This window comes from Ambystoma mexicanum, chromosome 1p (genome assembly GCF_040938575.1).
Source record: "Ambystoma mexicanum isolate Mex_15411 chromosome 1p, UKY_AmexF1_1, whole genome shotgun sequence".
NCBI lineage: Eukaryota > Metazoa > Chordata > Amphibia > Caudata > Ambystomatidae > Ambystoma > Ambystoma mexicanum.
This window is the reverse complement of record NC_090921.1, coordinates 115,024,811-115,049,892: the sequence shown is the minus strand read 5'-3', so window position 1 is coordinate 115,049,892 and position 25,082 is coordinate 115,024,811. Positions and strand designations below refer to the sequence as shown.

General features: G+C 47.5%; 1 protein-coding gene across 4 annotated transcripts in view; it reads right to left on the bottom strand.

The window, feature by feature from the left end:
• Positions 1-25,082, bottom strand: part of FXR2 (FMR1 autosomal homolog 2) — a 903,897-nt gene that overhangs the window by 41,080 nt on the left and 837,735 nt on the right. For all 4 annotated transcript variants that reach the window (XM_069644549.1, XM_069644565.1, XM_069644574.1 and 1 more), the window contains one exon: positions 14,652-14,755. In XM_069644549.1, coding sequence (XP_069500650.1) covers positions 14,652-14,755 — 104 coding nt within the window. The remainder of the gene's footprint in view (positions 1-14,651; positions 14,756-25,082) is intronic.

The window sequence follows — 25,082 nt, the reverse complement described above, 5'->3', positions numbered from 1 at the left end:
CAGTAATATAGGGTACTAGACCGTAACAGTTGTAATGTGATGCTCAGCAAGAAATCACATAGTAAGTCAACTGGAAAATATACTTTTCAGAAAAGTGGAACACTTATTCTAGGAACAATAAAACACCTAGAACTCTGATTCAGGTTAACAGTTACTCTAGGGGAGTTGGACCTTTGGGTGTAATCACAGTTTATTTTCAGTTTACAGACTAAGAGAAGCAACAACTTGTTAACTTATTTTTATATGGCACACAGCTATGCGACGTAAGTAAAACAGCTATATACTTTTGTAAGGAGCTATGACTTATTCTGGACAGGCTAGCAGCAAGCCAGGGGAATCAAGACCCAATTGGGGACACTCATACAAGTATCCTAAAATGAATAATAAAGTGAAACCAACAGTATTACTTTTGGGAAGAGGGGAACCCAAATCACAGGTGAGTAAGTTAACCTTCTACTTTCTATTAGAATGGCGAGACAGTGTCTAAGGAAAGTAAGACTGAGAATACTTCTTTAAGAAGGCACACAGCATAGGCAAGGTAAGTAAATCCTATATAAACTTTTCAGAATGGCAGAACATTTCTAAAGTAAATAATAACATATTGTAACTATTCACTCAGAGTTTAAAGTTACCAACAAACTCATGTACAAGTACACTTTTCAACACTTGTTTTACGTTAATCCTTTAAGTGCCATGGGTTTTTCCCCTCAGTGCCAAGGCCTTTTTTGATGATTTCGGTATGTCGCCATTCAATGCCTTGTAACTTTTTTGTTACATGAGATATCTCGGCCATATTGGGCCCCTTTTTTCCCCAGATGTAGGAATCCTAGGTTGCTGTAGGGGGTGAGAGAAAATAACCAAAAAGGGTGAAAATGTTGCATTTGTTTCAAAAAATGCCAATAAAATGATGTACAAAGAAGCCTGTGGTTTCTTCCTTGTAAGAGCTAGGAACAAATGGTTTGCAGTGCTGAATTCCCCAATTTCCTGGCTTTCAAGAACAGGTTGAGTGGAAACGAAAAAAAAAAAATATTTGTATGTGGTTATCAACCGTTTTGTGCGAGGTAGGCAATTTTTTGCCAATTGGACATATGTGGACGGAAATGAAGAAAAGGGTAGGAAAGCCGAATTGGAGGGCAGGGGCGTAGGAGACCCATAAAATCTGGGCGGGTCAGGGGACATCCTTTCTCTCAGATGTTTCAACAGCCGTTTGCCAAGTTAACATGCGAGATTGTTAGTAACTAATAAAAGTGTAACATTTCCATCAGGGGCCGTCACCTAGATAGTCATTACATTTGATTGATCTCATGGAACAATGCGGATGTAGCAACAAAGGTGATGTGGTTTCTTTTCATTATGTTACACAACAAAATCTGTCAATCGATTTGTTCTAAACAGATTCCTTTCACTTCTTTATGGTTACTGGAATTAAAGCAGGGGCACAAAGAATTCTGGGGGATTGTGACATGAAGTATCAATTAATCTATTACTCAGTCATAGTTTAGATGAAGCCGCTTCTAGTTCTGTGTGCTCGGTGAGGTTAACAACAAAGGAGAGGTCGAGTTAACTGGTTCTTTAAAGGTATTTGGGCAACGTCCCTCCGACCTTCATCTCACCTGCCATTGCCGGTTTATCTTAGGTAACTGGCATAAGAAAAGGCGGCCAGGTGCTCACTTTGATTAAGGAAGTAATGTGAAGTACCTTGTTTTCCTTTGTATTGAGCTGCCACTGCAGTGCAACTATGCACGTGAGCCTGGTGCACACAGCCTTCGTAGTCAAATGCAGATAGATGCACAGGAAGTCTCACATATGACTTCAGACTTGGGGGAATTCTGGGAGAGAAGCTGGCAGTAACTATAAATGTGTATGTATTTGTCTGGTTTTTACAAGTGTAAAAAAAGAGATTAAACTCAGAGATTCCAGCATCTCCACCCAGTTCAACGTGGGCCGAGCTGCAGGCTGATTGTGTGCTCCAAGCTGTGTTAAGAGGCAGAGCAGGCTTTCTGCCATGTGCTCAAGCTCTGGGCATTAGGTCCAATGGAAATCGCCAAAGCATACTTGACTGGAGGAGGGCTTCTCTTTGCCAGTTACTATAGGCCAGTATATGCAATCAGTAAAAGGAGAATATCGTAAAGCCCAGTGGAGTCAAAAGATGAAGCAACTCTTGAACTTCGTTCAGAAACATTTTAATAGGGCTTTGCATTGTTTTGGGAAACTCAAAAAGGTATAAAAGGCTTCAGACAATGAAATGTTTCTTCATGCAAAGTCTCTCTGGTCTCTGTGGAGTCACTCACTGTCTCGGGTATACATGCTTTGAAGACGGTTGCTGGCTGTTTCTTTTCTTGGTGGACTATGGCTGAGTAGGGATACTCCGATATTGCATGTATTGGCTCTTATTAATTAAGTTCCACACTATATCCCAGAAGTAAACTAACTGGATTCTCTTTGGATGCTTGTTAGGCCTGTACCACTAGTCTGTCTTAATTTCCTCTTTGCTGAGTCAATGCCCACAGATGCCTATAGGTCTGTTGCTAAGCCTTGCCTCTTGCCCTTGAGCTGGCTTTGGAGGACAGAGAGGGGCTCCACAGTGAGTGGAGGACAGAGATCAAAGGCAGAATTAGCAGAGGACAGACAGTGGAAACACAATGAGGAGGACTAACAGTGGAGGCACAGTGAGCGGGCGACAGAGAGGGGAGGCACAAAGTGAGCAAAGTACAGAGAGCAGAGGCACAGTGAGCTGCGCTAGGGTAAGAGACAGATCATAATCAGAGACAGGTGTCATAACCAGCAACTGCAATGGTAGAGATGTGCAGCATTCAGGCCAGAGCTCATTGCCATGCACGTAGATCTGTAACAGAGACAAGACAGGTGCCAGGGTGTTTGCCACCTAGGGAAATGGACAATTTGAGGCCCAGGTGCACAGATCAATGCATGCTCAGGCCAAGTAAGCCTTGTCCGATCACAGGCACATGCTGCCCCTCACATTGGATGGATGTGATTGGCCCCGGAGACAGGCGCATCCGTGCACGCTTTATTCTCACACAGAGGGCAGAGCACTTGCTGTAGCTTTGCAAGCGCCCCTGCCTGAAAACTGGAAGAGCATTTGTAGCATTACTACAGCATCACAAAGCACAAATAGAGCAGGCGCAGGGTGGGTCGCGGTGTGCTCAATTCTTCCCTCACTTGGGATGGGGCCCTGCCTGAATGCTGCCGGAGGAACGTGTTGTCTCTTCAAACACTCGCAGCAGCCATGGTACCTGAAACTTTGTTTTTTTTCTCCAAAAGTGCAAAGTGTGAATCCATGCCTCAGGGTGAACCAGCAGAGAGGTGGGGGGAAGAGGAGGGATTCAGGCAGGCACTCGACTTACCTTATTACAGTAGCTGCTGAGGTCTTAGGAGGTCAAGAGTCGCAGTCAGAGTCTCACTCGGTCTCCCTAAAACACACTCCGCTGTCAGTCGCTGGAGCACGCGTCGCTGCCTGGCTTCTACTTTGTTATCGAAACACCGAAGGCTGAGGCTGCGCAGCAGTGCACTGCACAGCCAGGCCACGTACAGTTTGTTCCCCAGCCTGGGCACGCTGCAAATGTGCAGAGGCGGGGCTTATGACGCATGAGCAATCAGCAGAAGTTTGTGTTTTAGAGTTACCTTTGTACTTTACATTTTGCACGCTGACAATGACTGCAGCCTGCAGACGTATCGCTGCAGAGACAATTCTAAACATAATTCTGGGGGGGGGGGGGATAAATGCCATTATATCCCCCCCACCTAAAATTGTGGGTGGGGGGTTTGTCCCCCCTTTATCCCCTCATGTCCTACGCCCATGCAGAAAGGCATACATTTCTGAAAAGTAGACAAAATTCGAAGTTTAGGAAGGGGTGTTTTGCGCAGGTCGGGCAACAACTAGGTAGGGGAAAATGCCATAGTTTGGGGGAAAAAGCGGGAAAATGACCAAAAATAAAAGATATATGGTGGACATGGTTGGCTTGGTACGGCAATGGCTTCTATGAATTTTGAGAAAAACAAAAAATGCTCCGCTACATTCCCCTGACTCTTGCAGTTAGGTAATCAAATTTTTGGTAGTGTTTCACAAAACAAGCAGTACCACAAGCCAAACGCTGAGCCACGGTACACAGGAGTTTTATGCTTAGCGCCTTAACAGACGTACTTAGTGTAAATCAGGAAAACCAATGTGGTGAGGAACGGCAAGCATACATTTTTTGAAAGAGCACAGGCAGACCTTTTAAAGGGTAGGTGACTTGTGCAGGTTACAAAAGTGTATGCTGACTAAATGTAGGGCACATTTGGGAAATGAAAGGGTTGTGTGACAAAGGGCACCAGCAAATGGGTTGAAACATTATGAAAACCACAAAAACAACAAATGTCATACCTTCCCCCGTTCCCACACGTGTCCCGATGAAAATTGTACCTCACATGTGTGGGTGCACCAACCTGGGCGGCAAGGGGAAAGCCTAAAACACCCCTGACCCAAAGTCTTTTCCGACAGCTGAATTTCACGATTGTTTTCCAGACGGGCTCACCATACAGATATGGGCCTAGGTTACCCAGAAACCCCGGCAAAGTCCAAAATGTGGCAAACCCCCCCCCCCAATATCCGCACATTTCACTCTGCTCACCCACCGAAACACACCGCCAACACCACATGGCCTACCGTCCTGCGTTCCCACAGGTGCCCCGATGAAAACGGTATCTGAAAACGGTACCACAATTTTTGGGGGCCCTCTCCCCCCTCACCTCAAATGGGTGGCGGGGGCACCTCATGCAGGCCTCCCTGGGCCTCCTACAAACAGCTGCGTGAGGTACACCCCCTCCATTTGGGGTGGGGGGGGAGGCCCACCAAAAATTGTGGGAGAGGCCCTCCAGTGGGTGGGGCAGTAAGGTTTGGGCACCCTGGGGCCAGATTGGCACACCAATGTGCCCCTCTGCACCAAGGCAAGTTTGGTAAACAAAGAAAAAAATTCAAAATGGCAGGCTGCCCTTTAGGAAGGGCTTTGGGGCACCCTAAACCGCCAGATAATTTTCTAATGTAATAGGGGGTGACCATCTCCCACCCCCCCACAGCAAATGCAGTAGGAGGGCATCTCATTCAGCTGCATGACATGACCCCAAGTCCATTTTGGGTGGCGGGGGGAGGACAACCACTTTCCATAAAAAATAATTCCCTGGTGGTCCAGTGGGGGGCGGGGGGCACGCCCCCCCAACACCAGCAATATTTTTTGTGGGTGCCACCTCATGTACTCCTCCCTGGGGTGAGAAATCTCCCCCCCCCAGGGAGGGTGACAAGGGCCCCCCCACTCCCCCTTTCCACTTGGGGTGGGAGGGAGAAGGCCACCACCCTTTCATGTCCTAAAATAAATCACAACCCCCTCCCCCTTTCCCATTGTGATCTACTTTAAGAAAAGATTTTTCATATGCCCCCAGGGGTCTCCATACATATGGTCCCATGCTTTGGGGCCGGGGGGGGGGGGGGCTTACCTAGTAAGCAGCCCTCCCCCCCCCACTTTCAAGGGAGCAGCAATGCTTACAGAAATGCTATTGTTGGAAAGGGGAGAATCTCTCCTTTCCAATGACATCACAAAAAAAATCCCTGGTCCCTAGGGTCCCCAACCCCCTCCTATAGCTTTTTTTTGTATGCAGTTTATATTATTTTTTTGCCCCCCACCACTGGTCACCCATCTGCCCCCAGGGGTCTAAATACATGTAGCCCCATGCTTTGGTGGCCGGGGGTCAATTACCTAGTAAGCAACACCCCCCCGTACTGAAAAGACATCCCTGGTGTCTAGTGGCATTGCTGCCCACGGATCGAGCGCTCTGTGCCCGATCCGTGAGCAGCAATGCTTACACAAATGGTGTTGGAAAGGGGAGAATCTCCCCCTTCCAACGACACCTGCCTCGATCTCCGGCTTGAAATACAGCCGTTGATCGACGCAGAGCGGGGTCACTCACCTGCTCTCTTCATGACCAAAATGGCTGCCGCAGTGAATTTACTTTGTTTCACGCCGGCATGCATTACGCACGCCAAAGTAAAACTGAAGGTAATCCAGCCCCCTGGCAGTGAGGGGGGACCTCTTTGCAGGGATCGCTCAAAACAGAGTGCCAAAAAGGACGAGCTATCTCGTCCTTGGCACCCTGGACGGAATTCCAAGGACGAGACATCTCGTCCTTGGCACTTAAGGGGTTAAGGCAGACCCCTTAAACTATTCAGCCCTTCCCAAATTTAGTACACAAGTTCTCTCAGATGCAGAAGAGGGACTCTAGTGGTCTAGGATCCAGCTGTAGGCAGTGTGAGATAGGGCTCAGTTGCAGGAAAAGTTCAGAGGTCCAGAGGAAGACTTTAAACAAGTGAGTATTTTACTTGAGTTAGTTGAGGAGGATTCCAGCAGTGGGCCTGGGTGAACTGGACAAGAGACCACCCAATCACAGAAACCCCCCAAAATGATCACAAGAAGCTTAAGGTAAGTAAATACAAAAGCCAGCACAGCACCTCAGCACAGACAGTTTGCAGCAGGACGACTTCAGGATCTGTAGTCAAAAACCCAGGCACTGCATTCCATTTTCAGCAGGGATCCACAGGTAAGGCTCCAGGCTAGAGTGTCTTTGCAGCTGGTTGCGGTTCTGCGGTTTTGGCGCCCTTTTCAGGAGCCAGAAGACTGAATATTGCTGGTCAGGTTCCCGTCGTTTGCAATGTCCAGCACTCTGGTGGGGGGACTTTTGAGACTAAATTCACGTACGTCTCTGGAGATCCAGCCAGGATTCCCACAAAGTTAAAGCAAGATTTGGAATTCGGAAGACCATGCACTGCACAATGGCTCAATGTCCCAGGGTATTGGGATATTGCAGCCCTGCAAGGTTGCAGCACGACATGGGATGGCTCAAAATGCAGGTGGTTTTGTGGTTTCACCAGGCTCTGGGTCAGCGTTGTATTCGGTGTCCCCAGGTCGATTGGAAGGGGAACAGCAGCCTCTGGTTACACAGCAGGCTCTGAGGTCGCTCTAAATCGTCTGTCACTGTAAATTTAAAAAGGGATCCAAAGATCCTTTCTACCCTTGGGAACTGTAGTTCTCACAAGGTTAGCCAGAGAGGGGAGCCCCAAGGGCAACCCTGCAACAATAGGCAGTATGTTCCAAAAGTTGTCAAAGAGGTTAACGTTAAAAAAAGATACTATGGAGATTCTTAAAAATGACACCCATGAAAAGAATAAAAGATTCTGCGAGTGTAGAAAAAGGTTCCCACTCAATGAGGAAAAAGGAAAAATAATCCACCACTAAAGCAAAAGGTTTGGGGATTGACACAGGTCAGGAACATTTATCATTGCTATGAAAGTCTTACCCAACACTCCACCACCGAATGGTGTACCACGCCCCTTTACCACCCTCTTCGAAAAAACCTTCAAAAAAAGATGGACTGCTTGCATCTAGCCAAGCTTAATGCTCGTTCTGCCATCAAGCACTACAGACATCTGCCTCCTCGAAGACCTTGACTTCGATATCCTTGCTTTCACAGAGACGTGATTCAATGACAACTCGGTCACGGCTTGTGACTCCTTTCTCCCTGATGGCAATATCAATCTCCAAGCCTCCCCCTAACCGTGCTGGCAGTGGGGTTGCTCGGATCTTGCTTGAGTGGGTCCCTTCTCTCATGCCCGCCCAGCTTTTCTCTTCCTTCAAGAGCCTTGTCTGCAAGTTGGTCATCTCTCCCACCTCCTCTCGGACAATTGTCACCATCTACAGGCCACCTGGCTCTTCCACACGGTTCCACTCTGAATGGGCTGATTTCTCCTCCCTCCTCACAACCACCTCTGAACTCCTTCTCGTGGGCGATTTCAACATAAAACTTCAATCACGGCATCCCCTCTCTTCCGTGACCTACGCACCCCACTCTCCCTCTCCACTCTCCTCTCTAGTCTTACCTACTCATCTGGATACACTATTGATGCCTTCATCCACACTGATCTTTCACTCCCCCGTCCCCACTGATCACCCAACTCTCCTTGTCAGACCACTCTTCTCTCACCGGAGTCCTCTCTGCCCTCTGACCGCACCTCCTCCAGCCCTGCCAACCTCGTTCATGAACATCAGTCAGATGAAACGAGGGTCAGCTTCTGCCTTTGCATCTAACTGCATCCTTCCTCCTCTCCCCACTCAGACTCTACCACTGACTTCTCACAGCAACCTCCATCTTGCCATTACAAATAACCTTGACATTCTTGCCCTAGTCATAAGGATCCCCTTGAATAATGCCTCCAAGCGTAACACCTGGTAAGACTCTGAACTTGCAGCCCTGAAGCACAAGTGCAGAGCTACGGAACGGAAGTGGCAGATCTCAGGCTTGTAGCCTGCTCCAAAAGGCAATACAGACTCTCCATCCACACCAAGAAAGGGCCCACATCCAGGTTTGCGGCTACACGGCTGAACGGTTTAAAAAATATACAGGGAACTAGCAAACCGTTCCACAGTCTCCGCCTCACCTCTTCTCTCCCAGGTCCACTGCAACTGGCCACACTTCACGGAGCACTCTTGCATGCCACCCCCGCCTCCTACGGACACCCACCCTCCCTCTTTCTTCACCTCACTCTGTCCATCTTCTATGGTCTCTCACCATTCTGCTTAATCTGAAGCCAGAAACCTTGGAAGCCAGAAACCTTGGAAGCCAGAAACCTCCTTTTTCCTTCCTCCCTCCCTCACATTCTGGACCTTGCTAGGAAGGCCCACTTTCAACTCCACCTCCTCAAAAGGAATTCTTCCGTTCCTCACTTCCCCCAGAAGCTCAATATCTCTACACCTATGGTTTTCTCTAGGCCAATTCTTCGACCCCTACAGCTAATCCAGCTAATCCAGAATAGGGCTGCAAGACTTATCCTTGGCCTCAAGCCCCGGGACCGCATCTCTCCAGCCTTAAAAACTCGGCACTGGCTCCTGGTTACTACAAGGATCCAATTCAAATCTCTCTGCCTCATCCATAAGGCTATCTGGTGCCGGGAGCCATGCCATCTACAACTTGCTCTCACTAAAAACTTCCTCCAGATCTTTACGCTCCTCCGGCAACAACTCTGCTTGTCAAGTGCTTTGCTAAACAGTGAGCAGGTGGCCAATCTCTTTCCTAAACAGGCTCCCTCCTATGAAACAGTCTCCCCCTCCGTCTTGAGCCAGCTCCTCAAATTCCAGAAGTTCATCAAGAGTTTCCTTTTCACCTCCTCCTTACCTTCCTCCCTTCTCTGCTAAACACCACAGTTGCTGATATTGATGACCAGAGCCCTTATGCGTCCTCTTGGGGCCTGGCCTTCCACACCCAAAATCCTTCGGCCTACACCCGCTCCCAGCACTTGCTTTGGCACCCAGTGGCCTTTGCCACTGCAGGCCTGCACTTATTTATTGGCAACTGACCACTCACCTAGGCACTTGCAGCTGCTCACTCCTTAATACCATTTCACCCCACAGTACCTTATGTTAGAAGAAACGTTTGTGGCTGGATTCTCCTCTGAACAGCATCGATGGACCTGGTCTCCAGATTCCTTGGTCTGGTGACGAAAGGCAGGACAATGATCGCGATAACTCAGCAGCAGTTTCAAGTGGAGACCTCTGGCACTGATATCTTCAGCTTCTCCGGTCAGTCTGCGGTTTTGGGACTTGTCCTGGAGTTCTGTACTCTGGTGAGGTAGTCGGATTGTGCGTCTGGAGGTTCACCTGGAGCTCAAAGACCTAGGACAGATTTAGCCTTGGCAAGACGATTCACTAAGATTGGGTCAGAGGTCTCTGGGTAATCGTGGACTGAAGCTTGATAAAGTCATCGGACCTCAGAAGATGGCTCAGATTGTACACACTTAATACCCAGAGGTTTCTAAGCGCGGACCCGGGGATCGAACCTGTGGTGCTCTGTGCTGTCTTGCTTCCAGGGCAAGCACGTTGCCCCCGAGCTATCCTCCCTGAGACACTTTGTCTCAAGACTGGTTAGTCCCACCAGTCAAAGGGAAGGAGGAGTACTCTTTGGATTTCCCATTTTCTATGCGACAGAGGGTCAGGACAGCAGTGGTCGCTTCACAGTGTTGCAAAGGTTCTGCCGGCGTCTATGGTTTTATTCTTCTGTTACTTCAGTTCCCAGTGGTCGACTTGCATCTCACCTTAGGAACCTTAACTTTTATCTAGTTTCAGCACACAGTCCTCTGCAATCTCTCAGTAGTTTACAGGAAGGGGCAGGTGGCTGTCCAATTAGGACAGCCAGACCCCCTAGTGGGAGCTGGTTCCATTCAGGCAGGCAGAGGGCGTAGGAGTGTAAAACTTCTCCCCCACATCCTGCCTACCCAGACACACTGGAGCCTAGGTGGTGACACCCAAGGGTTCCTGCCAAGGCACAATACACACAGACCTCCCCCTCCCAGAATGGTACAAGGGTAACAAAGAACCACCATGCTAGAAAGGGTGAAAAAAGAAAAGAACGGAACCACCATATTAGGACATAGGTGACCCTATTGTGCACAACCGAGATTGAATACAGTCTGCGGTAAAATATAGCACAATAGTTGTTAGACCATGTCCACTGCCACCAGCCATAACTAGAGGGTTGTCTATGTGACTAAAAAGTCACATAAGCAAAATGAAGGGGGAATACTAGGTATCCCCTTGGCACTCCACATAAGGTGGTGTGTGCCAATCTGTTATAGTAACGTTTTAGAAGGGATACAAAGTATCCCTCTATCCTTATGAACTGTAGTTACTCAAGGATAAAAGCAAGAATCTCAAAGGAGAACCCAAAGGGTTTCCCAGCAACACTGCCCATAAGGAGTTGTGTGCCGCAAATGTTACACACAGATGCCTTTAACAAGATATGGAGGAAAGTAGACTCCATAGAAAAAGTAAAAACGCAGAACAGAGTTCCGAAAGCCAATAAGAATGAATGAGTGGATAAATGTTCCACTCATTCAGAATGTAAAGAAAAAAGGTCTAGAAGTTACAGCAAAAAGTGCTGGGGCTCTCACTAGGAGAGGGGATGAAGCCTACAAATGATACATCTCTCAGGAACTACAGCACAACTGCAAGTCTGCAATGGTGTTCTTGACTCCCGCCAGGTGAAACTGAACGAGTAACATGCCTTGATGAATGGCCCACTGTCACAAGTCCTGGGCCTCCTTGAGAATGCTGGAAACCAGGTCCCCGCTTGTTTCCGGATGTAGATCATTGTTGTGATGTTGTCTGTGAAGATCCTCACCACCTTATTCTTCAATGACAGTAGGAAAGACTTCAGGGCCCAGATTGCTTCTTGAAGTTAGGGGATTCATGTGTAGGCCTCTGGCATGCAACTCTCCAGCGTGGGCTCGCCATCCCTCTAGAGAGGCGCATGTGGAGACCGTCTCCTGGTAAGGAGGAACCTGAAACAGAGCTCCCTGGATGAGATGCTGCTGAACACCCCGCCACCGTATTGCCCCACGGATATCTTCGTTGAGCGAGATATTGCCTGTAAAGTTCACTGACACTTGCATCCACCTCGCATCCAGGAACACCTGGAGAGGTCTCATGTGCAGTCAGCAGAGGCGAATGAGGTTTATGCAGGAGGACGACATGCCCAGAAGCGACTTGATGGATCGCATCGTCGCTGCCTGGGTCGACGACAAGCACTGCACCTTGCATGGTATGGTTTTCACCCTCTCCTCGGAGGGAGACGCCAAGCATGTCACTGTGTTGAGTTGTGCATCCAGAAATAGAGCGTCAAGAGATGGCTTCAAGCAAGACTTTGGCTAGTTTATGGAGAACCCCAGCTCTGTCGGCAATCGTACGGTCCTCGCTTGACAAGGACCGCGAGGGGCCACACATGAGCCAGTCGTCAAGGTAGGGGTATATGTGGATGCCCTGCAGGTGAAGATGTGCCGCCACCGGGGTCAGGCACTTCATAAACACCCTCGGGGGCCGACTTCAGGCCGAAAGGCAGAGTCTGACCCTGAACTACAAATCATAGGCACTAGCAGTGCTTTTTGATGATGTGGAGGTAGGCGTCCTCCAGGTCAAACTACATCAGAAAATCTCACTGCTGCAGCTGGCTGAGCACATGCTGCAACGTGACTATCCAGAACTTTTGAGAGCAGGTACTTGTTGAGATGAACAGATGCAGAATCGGCCTCCAACCCCCGGTCTTCTATCGAAGAAGATATCTTGACTATACACCTGAGCACCCGAAATTGCTGAGGGACGGGCTCTATTGCCCCTTTCCGTAACATGGACCGTACCTCCTGTAGAAGCTGCGACTAGTGTAGTTCTTGCCGCTGAATTGGAGGGTTACCAGGACACTTTCGTTGGAACTTCAAAGCGTGTCCCTGTCTGAGGCCATCCAGCACCCATCTGTCCGTGGTGATCAACTCCCACGTGCTGGCGAACTTCGCCAGCCGGTCTCCCATTGGAGTGCTCAAGTGGGGGCACGGAGCCACAGCTGGTTCAGGCCGGCTTGTGTTCTGTCTTGCAGACCACATCACCGCAGGTCTCTGCTGCCTTAAGAGCACCCCCGTACGCTTCTGGATTAGAAGAGCACAGAAGCTGCCTGTAAGGAGTACTATAATCATTTGAAGATCTTCCTGGTTTTCCTCTGGAGGAGCAAAAGGACGAGGACCGTTGCTGCTGCAAAGTTCCTAGGAAACGTGCCGTTTCTGTGTTGGTCTCTCTTGCTTGTTAAGCCTTGTTGACTGCCTTTCCGAAGAGGTTTTCCCTGTCAAATGGCATATCTAGCACCTTTGTCTGAACGTCCTGTCTGAAGTTCGTAGCCTTCAAAGAACCTTGACGGCGCAGACACCCAGTTCGCCATCTTGCAAAACCCTTTGTCTGCTATTTCTACCGCCTCCGAGGTCACTGCTACTTCCTGAAAAAGTTCCAGGGCCTCCACCTTCTTATCCTCGGGTAGAAAGTCCAGTATAGGGCCATGCTTGTACCAGAGTTCCCCGTCATAACGTGACAAAATTGATAGTGTGTGTTAGGCAAAGTTTGCATGCAGTACCATCTGGGACCACTACACACAACTAGGACTACAGGTGTAAGCAAAACCAACCTTTGGTATAAGTCTGTACCACACAGTTTTTGGTAGCGAGTGGAGCTACCAAAGAGGGAAAGTGAGCTTGTAAGGTTGTTACACAAAGGTCTACAATGACAAGTATTCAGATGCACTTCTACTCAAAGGTTTCTTGTGCTTCTGCAAAATGGCCTCTCCAACCACCTTCCAAGTTTGCGGATGCTTCTCCTGCATCTAGTACAGCTCTGCAGTCCACACCAGCTTTCCCTTGTGGCCCAAGTTGAAGTCTGCTGTCCCATCGAGCAGCAAGACCACCAGGAGCTTCTGCACTGCTCCCAGCGTCTCCACAGACTTTCAGGCTCTCGCATAGTGTTTCTCTCCCTGTCCTGGTGGCCTTCTCTTCTTCGCCAGCTCGCTCTCTGTGTCTTGCATTCATGAGCCTTAGCGTGGAAAGCAACGGCTCCTCCTGCACCCATCTCCTCCATAGTGCGGTTGCAATTTTTAAATGTCCTGCTCATTGCAGGTTTGGAGAAACTATTCCACATTTGCACCCAAACTCCCTTGTCATCGTCCTCGTCGGAGTACCCGAGTGGTTATGGGAGTTGAAGTCTATAACTTTCTTTGGGTTTTTAACTCCTATATGGTTTTTCTCCTGGATTTTACCTAAAGGCACATCAAGAACAAAAATGCGTTTGCGTTATGGGCGTTTGGGTGGAAAGTGGGGCCCAACTAGAATGATGTACAGAAAATGTTTCCTGACTTCCTCTACAAGGGGGGGAATCGTTATTTGACAATAGTGTTAGTTAAGATTTTCACAGAACTGGTAATTCTTCCTGACCTGGGTCAACCCCAGAACGTTTTGCTTTACTAGTGGGATATTTTTCCATAATACCTCTGAGTGGAAACCTTTTTCCACACTCACATAACTAAAAGTTATTGGAAAAGTGAGAAAAGGGAGACCATGTTTCCCCTGAGCACTCCACTTAAGGTGGGGGGTGCTGATCGCAGAAAATAAAATACAGGTCGGACAAAAGGGTGTTCAGCTAGCTGTCCTGGTAACATGTGCAAACAGAGGTAAAATACAAACAGAGGCTCAAGGAGCTCCAAGCAACACTGCACAGAAAGTGCTGTGTGTTGCAATAATACAATTTAGATGCCCGAAAATACGGAGGCAAGCATAACTCCATTAAAAAGTATCAAAAAGAGAAAAAAAAGGTTGCCCAAGCTTAGAGTAAAATAATGAGTTAGTGTGGAAAAAAAGCTCCCACTCACTCAGGAGAATCAGTCCAACAATCCAATAGTCCAGCAGGAATGCCAGGGAACTCAATGAGGAGAATTTCACTCAAGAATGAAAATCTACTCAAAGTTTGCACAAAATATTTATGTTTTATAAACTTTTGCTTATGCATGCAGTATGCTTAACAAGTACATGTTCACTTTTGTTCATGTAGATAGTTTTCAGTACAATATATTCCATAATGTGTACCGGAAAGGGGGCGATATTGTTTGCACTGGGTAGAGTATGAAATGTCTAAATGTACTTTGAAATAGTCAACACCACTTTCAAAACTAAATCTATTGTGCCTGTCCCCCGTAGTGTGTTTGAGAGTGCAATTTACTGTGATGAAAGAAAGTAACATCATTCAACATACCTTGTGGCTGGTTGTGGTTTCGGTGGATTTTTCCCTGGGCTCCTTCTGTGGAGCTCTCTGACGGCTCTGTGACTCGGCACGCGAAATATAGTCTGCCACCGTAACTGAAAAAGTGGAACCACAACTAGTGAGGAAGACTTTAAAAGACCACCTGGGTGCAGACATCTCAGTCTATGAAAAACATCCACAAAGAAAGGTTGCTGTAACAATTCTCCAACAGTTGCATTTTTAAGGACTGAGTAAAATAGTGGATATGGAACACTATTTATGTTACGCAATTCCCTAGAGAGCAAAAGCATCATAGCCTTTGGCATAGGGAAATGATAAAAAGTCAAAACAGCCTGTGCCTCAGCAGTTTCCTTTTAATGTTCGCAAAATGACATGTCATCACCTTTTATTCAAAAATGAAAAGGTTGGACCAGCTAATATGCAATCTAAAAAGGATACCAATGCTGGAGAAATAAGGTTACAAGGCAAGTACTAGATTTTTTTTTTTTTTAAAGTGTACTTAATGCGTAGGGTGTTTACAAGGCACCTATGCAACACATGGTGTTAAGGCACCACAAGAAAGAAAAAAAAAAGAGGGGGTGGGGGAAGAAAAATAATAGCGGTCCTACTAGGCCTTGTGACATTAGGATCGTTCAAGTGCAGTAACAAGAAGTACGAGGGAGAAAGGGGTGGGGGGTGGAGAAGTTCCAGTAGAGCGAGCTACATAGTGCAAGGGTGGGAAAGGAAGTGCAGGGTAGAGAGAAGGTGGAAGAGGGGGTGGGAGGAGAGGGCCAACAGGGACTTTGAATGTACAATAATGTACAATACTGTAACAAAGTGACCTCTTAGGCTTCTTGTAGGTTACTTCAAGTTTACTCACATCTTCTTAAATTACAGTTACATGGATAAGTTGCATAGAACAAGGCACTAGCACCCATCACCCAGACAGGGACTCCAACTGCTTGAGCTTGGAACCCTCACCTTTCATTCTCTCATCCACACCATAACATTCCACATGACAGACTTATGCATACACTCACAAGCACATCACAACAAATACAAACACTAATTACACTAAAAGTTGAAAATTCAAGACAGCTAATATTTCATAACACGATAAAGAGTACATATTTCATGATCGTACAATCTCCATTTGGAATTTTAGGTAATTTTCCATATTCCAACAAGATCTAAAAATACAGATTTTCTTCTCAAATTCCTTTAATATATGGAAGATATTTTCCACAATAAGCAAGGATTCTAGTGAGTAAATAGTATCCTTGAACTGATCACACTATATACGACAATGAGCTGACAAAATCATTCGATCCTTTCACATAAACTGGCTAATTCTGACAGCAAATTAAAACATGTCTTGCAGTTTCAACTTCAGATAATCTACAGTCTCATTTTAAAATCTATTTGCCCCCCCCCAAGCAGTGATCATTTCAAAAGTATATAGAACATTAAATCTTAATTGCATAATAACATTGAATCTAATAATATTTGATTGAGAAATCAAGAATCTAAAGTGTTCAGGGAAGGGGAAACTGTGACAACAGTTTTTTATAAAATCCTGCTAAGACCGTATAAAACTACACTTTAGACAATACAAATCTCCAACTCTTAGTACAAGGCTGTACCACCCGAGATGTTGGTAGCACGGACCGAGCAGCCAGGCTCATCTTAGGAGGGAGAGAGGGCTGTAAATCGGTACAAAGCAATTGTAGCATACATCCGGTCCAAAGAAACACTGATACACTTATGTACCGTAAAAATAATGATTTATTTTAGATACATCTCTGCAAAGATAAATCTTTGGAAAGGTAAGAACTATATCGTAACTCAAACAATTATAAAAACAAGCACAATACTTAAGGGATACAAACTAAATTATAACCTTATCTAGTGCATCAACATGCAGTTCAAGGTGAGTAAAATCAAAGGATACATACTTAGAATGGCAGAATGCTATTCATGGGGAGTAAAACCAGACTAGTTAGACTTTTAGAAAGACAACGGAATTCAAGGGAGGCAGACCATAATGGTAATAACAGTGTTATTCCGTTTTAGTAATCACCTAGTTACACCAAGACTGTTACAAGTATAAACCTTGCAACATATGTAACTTATTCTTCTGTTAGGAACGGATACAGTCACACACACAAGATGAGTAAAGAACGCATATACTTTTTCAGAGGGTCAGTCAGATACTCATGGATATATAAGAAATCAATAAGACTGTTTAAATATGTACGAGTCTGGTAAAGGTAAGCAAAACCAAGTGTTACACTTTTAGAATGGCAGAAGCTGTTCAAGGCGATTCAAACCCTATTGGTCATGAACTTTTAACACTATTTCTATTACAGGAATAGTCATTTATACAAATGATACTTTTCCGAAGAGTGGGACACAATTCTAGGTTAAGAACTGTAGCAGACTTTTCAGAGGGGCAGTATGCAATTCTAGGATATCTAAGAGTATTTTAGAAATGGACTAAGCAGTTCATGGTAATCAAAACCCAATGGTACAAGTTTAGAATGGCACCAGATAATCAAGTTGAGTAAACCCTTTTGGTTTGAAACTTATTCAGTTTTAGGGATAATAAAAAAATACCAACTGAATTACTTTATAGAAGAGTGGGACAAACTTCACAGCTAAGTTATAACGTACAGTTTTCAGAGGGGCAACAAGCAACTCAAAGACAAGTTATCACTTTAGGACACTTTGTAACTTGTCCTATTTCAGAGATACGGTTACACTTTTCAAGAAAGAGGCTTATCCTTCCCTAATTCTAGGGCACGAGTGATCCCAGAGGTAGAATAGGGTCCCCTTAATTGGTCTATGAGCCAACAATAGGCAGGTCAGGATGAAGCTCAGATGCAGGAAAGTCAGAGTTCAAGAGGATATCTTTGCCAAAAAGTAAGTACAAACTTCAACGTTCGTGTTAGGTAAGAATTGGTGAAGTCCCACTGTGTGAGACTACACAAAACGAATCTGCACAGTATTGGGTAACCCCACTGTTCGGGAGAATTCTCAGAAATGTGCTAATCCCTCTACCTTAGAAACCTCCAGCAACTTTGCTGGATTTTGAGGACTTGATTATTTTAACCTGGAGAGTGAGACCCTCTTTACCACTCTCTCATGCATTTTAATGTGATTTTGAACACTGTTTCTTTCGGTTGTTGAGTCCGACAAACTCCATAGGCATCATCTTTTACATTGTGTCACACAGCACCTTTAGTGCAGTGACACAGGGCAGTCTTTCAGATTTCCCAAAGGTTTAAATACCTTCTCTTGGGATAAACTACTGTTTCCCAGGGCAGTGAAGTGAACTGACTTTACTTACCTTTGTAACTTTCTAGACCCAGCACACATCATCTTACAATAAGGTGCTGGAGGGGTTACATAGTATCCCCTTTGTCTAGCTTCTCATGTAACATTATGTTACCCTTTCCTCACCTAATGGCTGGTGGTAGTGGTTCACTTTTTACTACCATTATGGGATTTTACCGCGGGCTACGTTCGTAGCCACGGTAAAGCACCCATGGGTGCCATTTTTGTCAAAATGGCCCGGTCCTCTTTTTTTGCCATTTCTTTGTGGAAAGGTCTTTCTTGAGATTTACTGTGTGCGTCAAACCAGCTTTGGTGCCTTTGTTCATTTTTCCTTTGGCGGGATTCACAAGTGAAACCTGCCTCTGGCTCCAGGGTGCCTGGAGTGGGCAGGAAGCAAGGGAGGTGTCCGAAACACCCTGTGCTTAGTCTCCTAGGAGACAGGAATGCACTCTTAAGTGATTGGCCGGCTGGCAAGAGGCCATCCTGCTGGGTGACTGACAGCTAGGGTGGAATGAATGGGAGCAAGCTGCATAAAAGGCAAGGTTTTTTGGCTTGGAAGGCAGAGTCGACCACTGGACGAAGGAATCTGAAGAACGTAGGCGTGCTGCAACTCCTGGACCGTTGGTTTGCCCGGAGAAGCCCTGCTGCTGTGCTGAAACTCCAAATTCTTATCGACAGAGAGGCCCCTGCAAGGACGACTTCTCCCTTTGAGTTGGTGGGACCAATTAACTCCAAAGTAAGCCACCTGGACATCCTCTCAAAGCTGGTCGAGTATCCACTGCAGTCCTCTGGACTCCCAGGAAGCAGGACTGACCGAGCCTGAGTCCCCTCAACAGAGTGCGGGACCCCAGATGCAAGGAACGCCCATATCGACATCCAGGAACCGCGGTGTTGCTATTTGTGGTAGACGCAAGGAGCTGAAACACCGAACAGCCACTTGTTTGAAGTTTGCCTGTTGCAAGCGGTGACCATCCCATTGCAGTGCAGGAGTCCCCAGAAGTCCTCCCTCTTGTCCCCACGACTGAGACCCAGGAACAGCGAGATCTGCAGAGCTGCACAGGAACAGAAGTCATCTGCTGCACTTCAACCTAAAGGTACTGTACAGACTAAGAACTTACCTCTTGTTGTGTAGCCACTTGTCCTCGTTGGAGACTTCCTTGTTTACATGTGTAGAGTTGCTGCAGCTTCTATACTTCACAAGCCCAATCAGCTTGTGGCCCTACTTTGATTTTCTTCCATTCTACAAAGACTTTTTAAACACGGGAAAAAACTTTGTACTTACCTGCAAGAAGAGTTTGTTACCTTGACTTTTGCCAACTTAACATTGGCTGGCCTAGGCTCCCTCAATGACTTCTCTCTTCTGCATATGTGTTTTGCCTTCCTACCAGGAAAGGTTTAAGTGACTTTGCCATGGGGTTGGGGGGGCTTAGGGGTTGTATTGAAAGTACTTAAGAATAACTATGAATACTTGCTTTATTCTGAACTCTCTTCTCTTTAACACTTATCAAGAATATTCTAAATGCAACAGTGATATATTAATGCCAACAGCACTCTAGCTACTACTGAAGTCACCTGAGGGTGTAGATAGTGCCTGTGTGTCATCCCACATGGCTATTTGCTGATTTAGATAACTATGAGTGCGTATTTATTAAGTGAGTTTGTTGCTTTATATTGCTCCCTTCTGAAGGAGGCTTATTCTGACTGATGAGGTCAGGGTTGTTTTAGCGCACCCAAAGGGTACTGCAAACAATCTTGCCTAACACCCACCTTTTGGATAGGTCAAGAGGGGTAAATGTGAGCTGTATACATGAAATCAGTCAATACAAGTAACCAACTAACACTTACACTCAAGGTTTTAGTTATAAATTATTATTTATCAGTTTTAAATAAGCATTCTTTAAAAAGGCAATTGGTTGAAACGGTTCAAGCCAACTTTCAGAATCAATAAGGCTGGTGGATACTCTTTGCAGATCCTAATACATTTCTCCTACATCCTAAAATAACAAGGATAGTATTGCAATAATATATCACACCAGTATACGTTACAGATTCTGAGTTTCAGGAAGGAAGGGTTAGGAAAATCAACAAGTTACTTACTTTATCTGGTAACTCTTTCGATGGGATGTTCCTCCGACGTATTCCACATCTATGACATGTAATGACCACAACTGTGCTGCTTTGGAAAATTTCGGCAGAGGGCGTCCTGCGTCGATGACGTCGATCCGTTGTCCCTCGGGGGCCTCCGTCGAGCGCCAACATCACCGGAGGTTATATATAGGACGCACGGCGCAAGTAGCCTCAGTTGTAGTTTTTTCCCCAGAACGTGTAGCACCAATCTCCTGCCAGTATGACTGCAGAAAACCTTGCGGAAACGTAAGCTGCAATCGCATAAGAAATTCTGAAGAGGGGCATGCTGGGAAGGTTCGATGTGGAATACGTTGGAGGAACATCCCATCAAAAGAACCTTACCAGATAAGGTAAGTAACTTGTTCTTCGAGGGGATTGTGTCCTCCGACGTATTGCACATCTATGACAGACTCCCAAAGCAGTACCAACATATGGAGGTGGGAAAAGAATGTACAATTTATAATTTTAGAATGCCCAATCAAATTGCTGAATAAAGGACTGCCTTACGAAAGGCCAAATCTTGCCCATGGATGGAGTCCAAGGAATAGTGTCTCACAAAAGTATGGACAGAGACCGATGTGGCTTCTTCGCAAATATTCCAAATCGGAACACCCCTCTGTAGAGCAGTGGAGGCAGCCACACCCCTAGTAGAGTGAGCCCGTAAGCCTACTGGAGGGTCCTTTCCCGCCAAACGGTAACACTCAGAGATCGTCAAAATGATCCATCTAGACAAGGTCTATTTGGAAACAGTTTGACCCAAGCGCCTTCCAGCATAACCAACAAAGAGCTGATCGTCCACTCTGACCCGGGACATCCCTGAGAGATAGAAACTCAAAGCTCTTGTAGGATCCAACCTATGGAGCCTCTCCTCTTCCTTACCAGGATGTGGAGGAGGATAAAACGCTGAAAGGATCACATACTGGCTCAAATGGAATTCCGACACAACCTTCGGAAGAAAAGAAGGTCGCACCCGCAGGATAACTCTGTCCTTATGGAACACAGTAAAGGGTGGCTTGGCGGAAAGTGCCTGTAACTTACTCAATCTGCGTGCGGAAGTAACCACAACTATAAATACTGTTTTAAAGGAGAACAGTCGCAACAGGCAAGAATGTAAGGGCACAAACGGCGCTCCCATTAGGAACTTTAAAACCAAATTCAAATCCCATCCCAGCAGCTGGAAAGGCAATGGTGGAAACACATTAGTTAGCCCCTTTTAGAAACTGAGAAATCAAAGGGATCTTAAAATAAGAACATTCCTCAGATGAACGCTTAAATATGGACAGTGCCGCCAGGTAACCCTTAATGGTACCCACTTGCAGGCCCTTGTGGACTAAAGAAAGCAAAAAAGACAAAAACCAAAGGAATGGAACATTGGAAAGGATCCACATTCTGTACCCTGCACCAGTCACAGAACTTTCTCCAATGGCAACGGTACATGGATTTTGATGCGGGCCTTCTGGCCGAAAGCAACACTTCCATCACGTCGTCGGGGAGGTCCCAATCCTTATAACTCAACCTTTCAGATACCAAGCATGAAGGCTGAAAGACTTGACCTCTGGATGGAGAACCCAACCCCCCTCTCGTTAGAGCAGATCGCCTCGGTAGGGAAGACGGCGTGGAGGGCAGATTGACATGTCTAAAAGGTCCGGGTACCACGCTCTCCCGGAGCAATGAGGATCATCCAGGAACCAAACCTCTAACACTTGCGGAATGACGGGGACTGGAGGAAACGCGTACAGCAGTGGGAAGAAACACTCCACTACGAACGCGTCCCCCAAGGCTCCTCTTGAAAGAAATTCCCGCGAGCAGAATCATTCGCACTTCCGGTTGACACTTGTGGGGTTCCCGAAAGGGCGAAGATATCCAACAGAACTTCCTGAGCCAGCTCCCACTCGTGAGAGACAGTGCTCTGCCTGCTCAGAGCATCCGCCACTGCGTTTTCGTCTCTGGCCAGATGAACTGCCGAGATCGAAATTTCCTGCTGGATGGCCCAGAACCAGAGCTGCAGCGCCTCCCTGCACAACGGAAGTGACCCTGCCCCCCTTTTTTGTTGAGGTAGTGCATGGCCACTGTATTGTCCGTCATAATCCGGACATTCTTCCCCTGCAAAGACAGCAGAAAAGCCTTCAGAGCTAGCTTGACGGCCCACAGCTCTATCAGATTGGACTCTGATAGAGACCAACGGCTGCTGGCTGTCAACTCGTTGGCATGAGCTCCCCAACCCGTGAGGGATGCATCCGTCACGATCGTCTCCTCTGGCCAAAGTTGCCAAAACGGAGCTCTCTTCATCAGATTGCCTTCGCCGGCCCACCACAGAAGATCCTGTGTGACCGAGGGCGGAATCTGAACAGGATCCGACATCCTGCTGGAGAACTGCAACCACTGCATCTTGAGAGCCCACTGCAGAAATCTCATCCGCAGCCTGGCCTCCGGCATCAGGAAAATGCAGGGTGCCAATAGGCCGAGCAACCTCAAGAACTCTTAACGTCGGAAGACTCTGGGCACGTTGAAATTTGTCCACCATCTGCAGAATGTGATGAGCCCTCACCTGGGGAGGCAAACACTGCCCCAGGGATGTGTCGAGCACTGCTCCTATGTCTTGGTGCCGCTGGGTAGGTGTCAAATGGGACTTGAGGGAGTAGCCCAGCTTGTGAAGGGAGCGGCAGGTGACGGACAGATGATCTAGGGCTTGCTCAGGAGAGCGAGCCCTGATCACCCAATCGTCCAAGTAGGGGTAGACGTGAATCCACCCTTTCCTGAGATACGCTGCCGCCACCACCACCACCTTGGTTAAGACCCTCGGGGCAGAGGTAAATCCGAACGACAGGACCCGAAACTGAAAATGCGAGTCGCCAACCGCGAACCTCGGGTACTTCCTGTGCTTGGGATGAATCGGCACATGAAAGTTGAAGGCCCTGGAGGACTTGAGAAATTTACCATCTTGAACTTGTCCTTCCTGAGGAGCTTGTTCAGCCAATGCAAGCCCATGATGGGTCTCAATCCCCATCTTTTTTCGCGATCCAAAAATAAGGGGAATACATTCCCTTGTTCCTCTCCGCTACAGGCACCAGTTCTTTGGCGCCTTTCTCCAGCAGGGATAGGATTTCCTGCGCAAGGAGCGGATCCGGACGCTACAAACAGACCTTCTCCGGTGGATTGTCGTGTTTCAAGGCTCTCATCAGCCTTGCTGCCAAACAGATGGACACCATCAAAGGGCATGTTGAGAAGCCGGGATTGCACATCAGGAGCAAACCCTGACTTCCTCAACCACGCAAACCTGCGTATCACGGTGCTCGCAGTCATGGACCGGCTGACACAGTCTGCCATGTCCAAACCCGACTGAACGGATTCACACATGGCATCCTTGCCGTCTTGCACGAGTGCTAGATAACCATCCAGTTCTTCCCCTTCGGGAATATGCTCAGCTGCCAAAGATGCACAATTCCACAGCGTGAGAGTGAATCTCGCCAAAGCACAAACTGAGTTGGCTGCCTTCAAAGCCATATCCCCAGATGAAAATACCTTCTTTGCCCAACCATCAAAGCGCTTAATCTCCCCATCAGGAAGGATGGTAGGGTATGCTGCCTGCTTCGTGGGGGCCGTAGTCCCCTGCACCACCAAACTCGCCAGAGTAAGGTGCGTCGACAAGTAGTAGGTGTCACTACTGGCTGGGCGGTATTTTTTCGGAAGCAACTTATTTACAGCCGGGATACTCTTGAGCAGTCCAAGCCGCCGCCACAGTTCTTTGCAAAGCCATGTGAAATAGCAACACCGGGCCAGTGGGTGGACCTTGGTCCAGGATGTCCGTTAGATTATCCTGATCAAAATCAACAGGTGGAGCAGACCACCCCAAGTATTCAGTCACCCTTGACATGAGACGCCCATGAGGAGGAATCAGCATGCATCCCAGGCTCAGGCCTGCCAAACTCCACCTCCGGAGAGGTGTCAAGACCACTGGCGTCATGCAAGGACTGACTGAGTTCCTCCATCTGCCTGTGCCCAGACAAAAGGTCATCAGGGACATCAGGAGGCACAACCATCTCCTCATTAGACCCTTCCGCCACCTCCGAAATATAAACCAAAGGTTGGAACAAATCCAATCTGGGAGGAGGAACAGAGTAGGGCTCAAAAACAGGCCTCACAGACTTACTGAGAGCCTTCCTCTGAGTTTCCACAGCCCTCCGGGGCACCTCCGGCAAATCCTCCACAAACGGCATCGAAGGCTCCGAGGGAATCAGCATCGACCTGGGCGCCGACGACTTCAAGGGCGCAGTCCCGAGAATGCCGCTCTGACACAGTGCTGATGGTATTGACGCCTTCCTCGAAGGCTTCACAGGGTCCGACGGTCTCGATGGTGTCGAGGACCGGGACCTGGCACGGCTATGGCGATCTCCCTTGTCCGAGCGGGACCTCGACGGCTCCCGATGATCGCGCCGACCGCCCGAGCCCGAAGGCGTGCGAGTGGTGGACTGAGCCTGTTCCCTGCCGGCTTCTTTTGAAGGCGCGGCCGGAACTGTGCCTTGCGCTTCGAAAATTGCCATCTGCTGGCGGAATGCATCCCATTCAGCTTGTGACAAAGACTTGGTGGGACAAGTCAACCGTCTGGCGGAATCCTCCGACGGGGAAGGCGACCGGCGACAGCGCTTCCTAGAGTGCCTCAAAGAGGTAGAGGAATGGTGGGAACCACTCCGAGACCCCCTGGATTTTCGCCGACAGAGTCGCCCCTCGAGTCATCGGTCGAAAGCCCAGCAGACTTCAATTCATGGGGCTTAGACACCCTACCTACCTTTAATTTCTTCTTACGTTCCCGCAAGGCCAAAGACGTCAGGGACTGGCAATCATCGCAGTAGTCGGTGGCGTGGCTTTCGCAGAGGCACCAGAGACAGATGTCGTGTGATGGACATCTTCGAACCGCAGTCCCGACATTTTTTAAAGCCCGACTTCAGGGTATTAGAAGAAGAAATCGCTATCGAAGAGAAG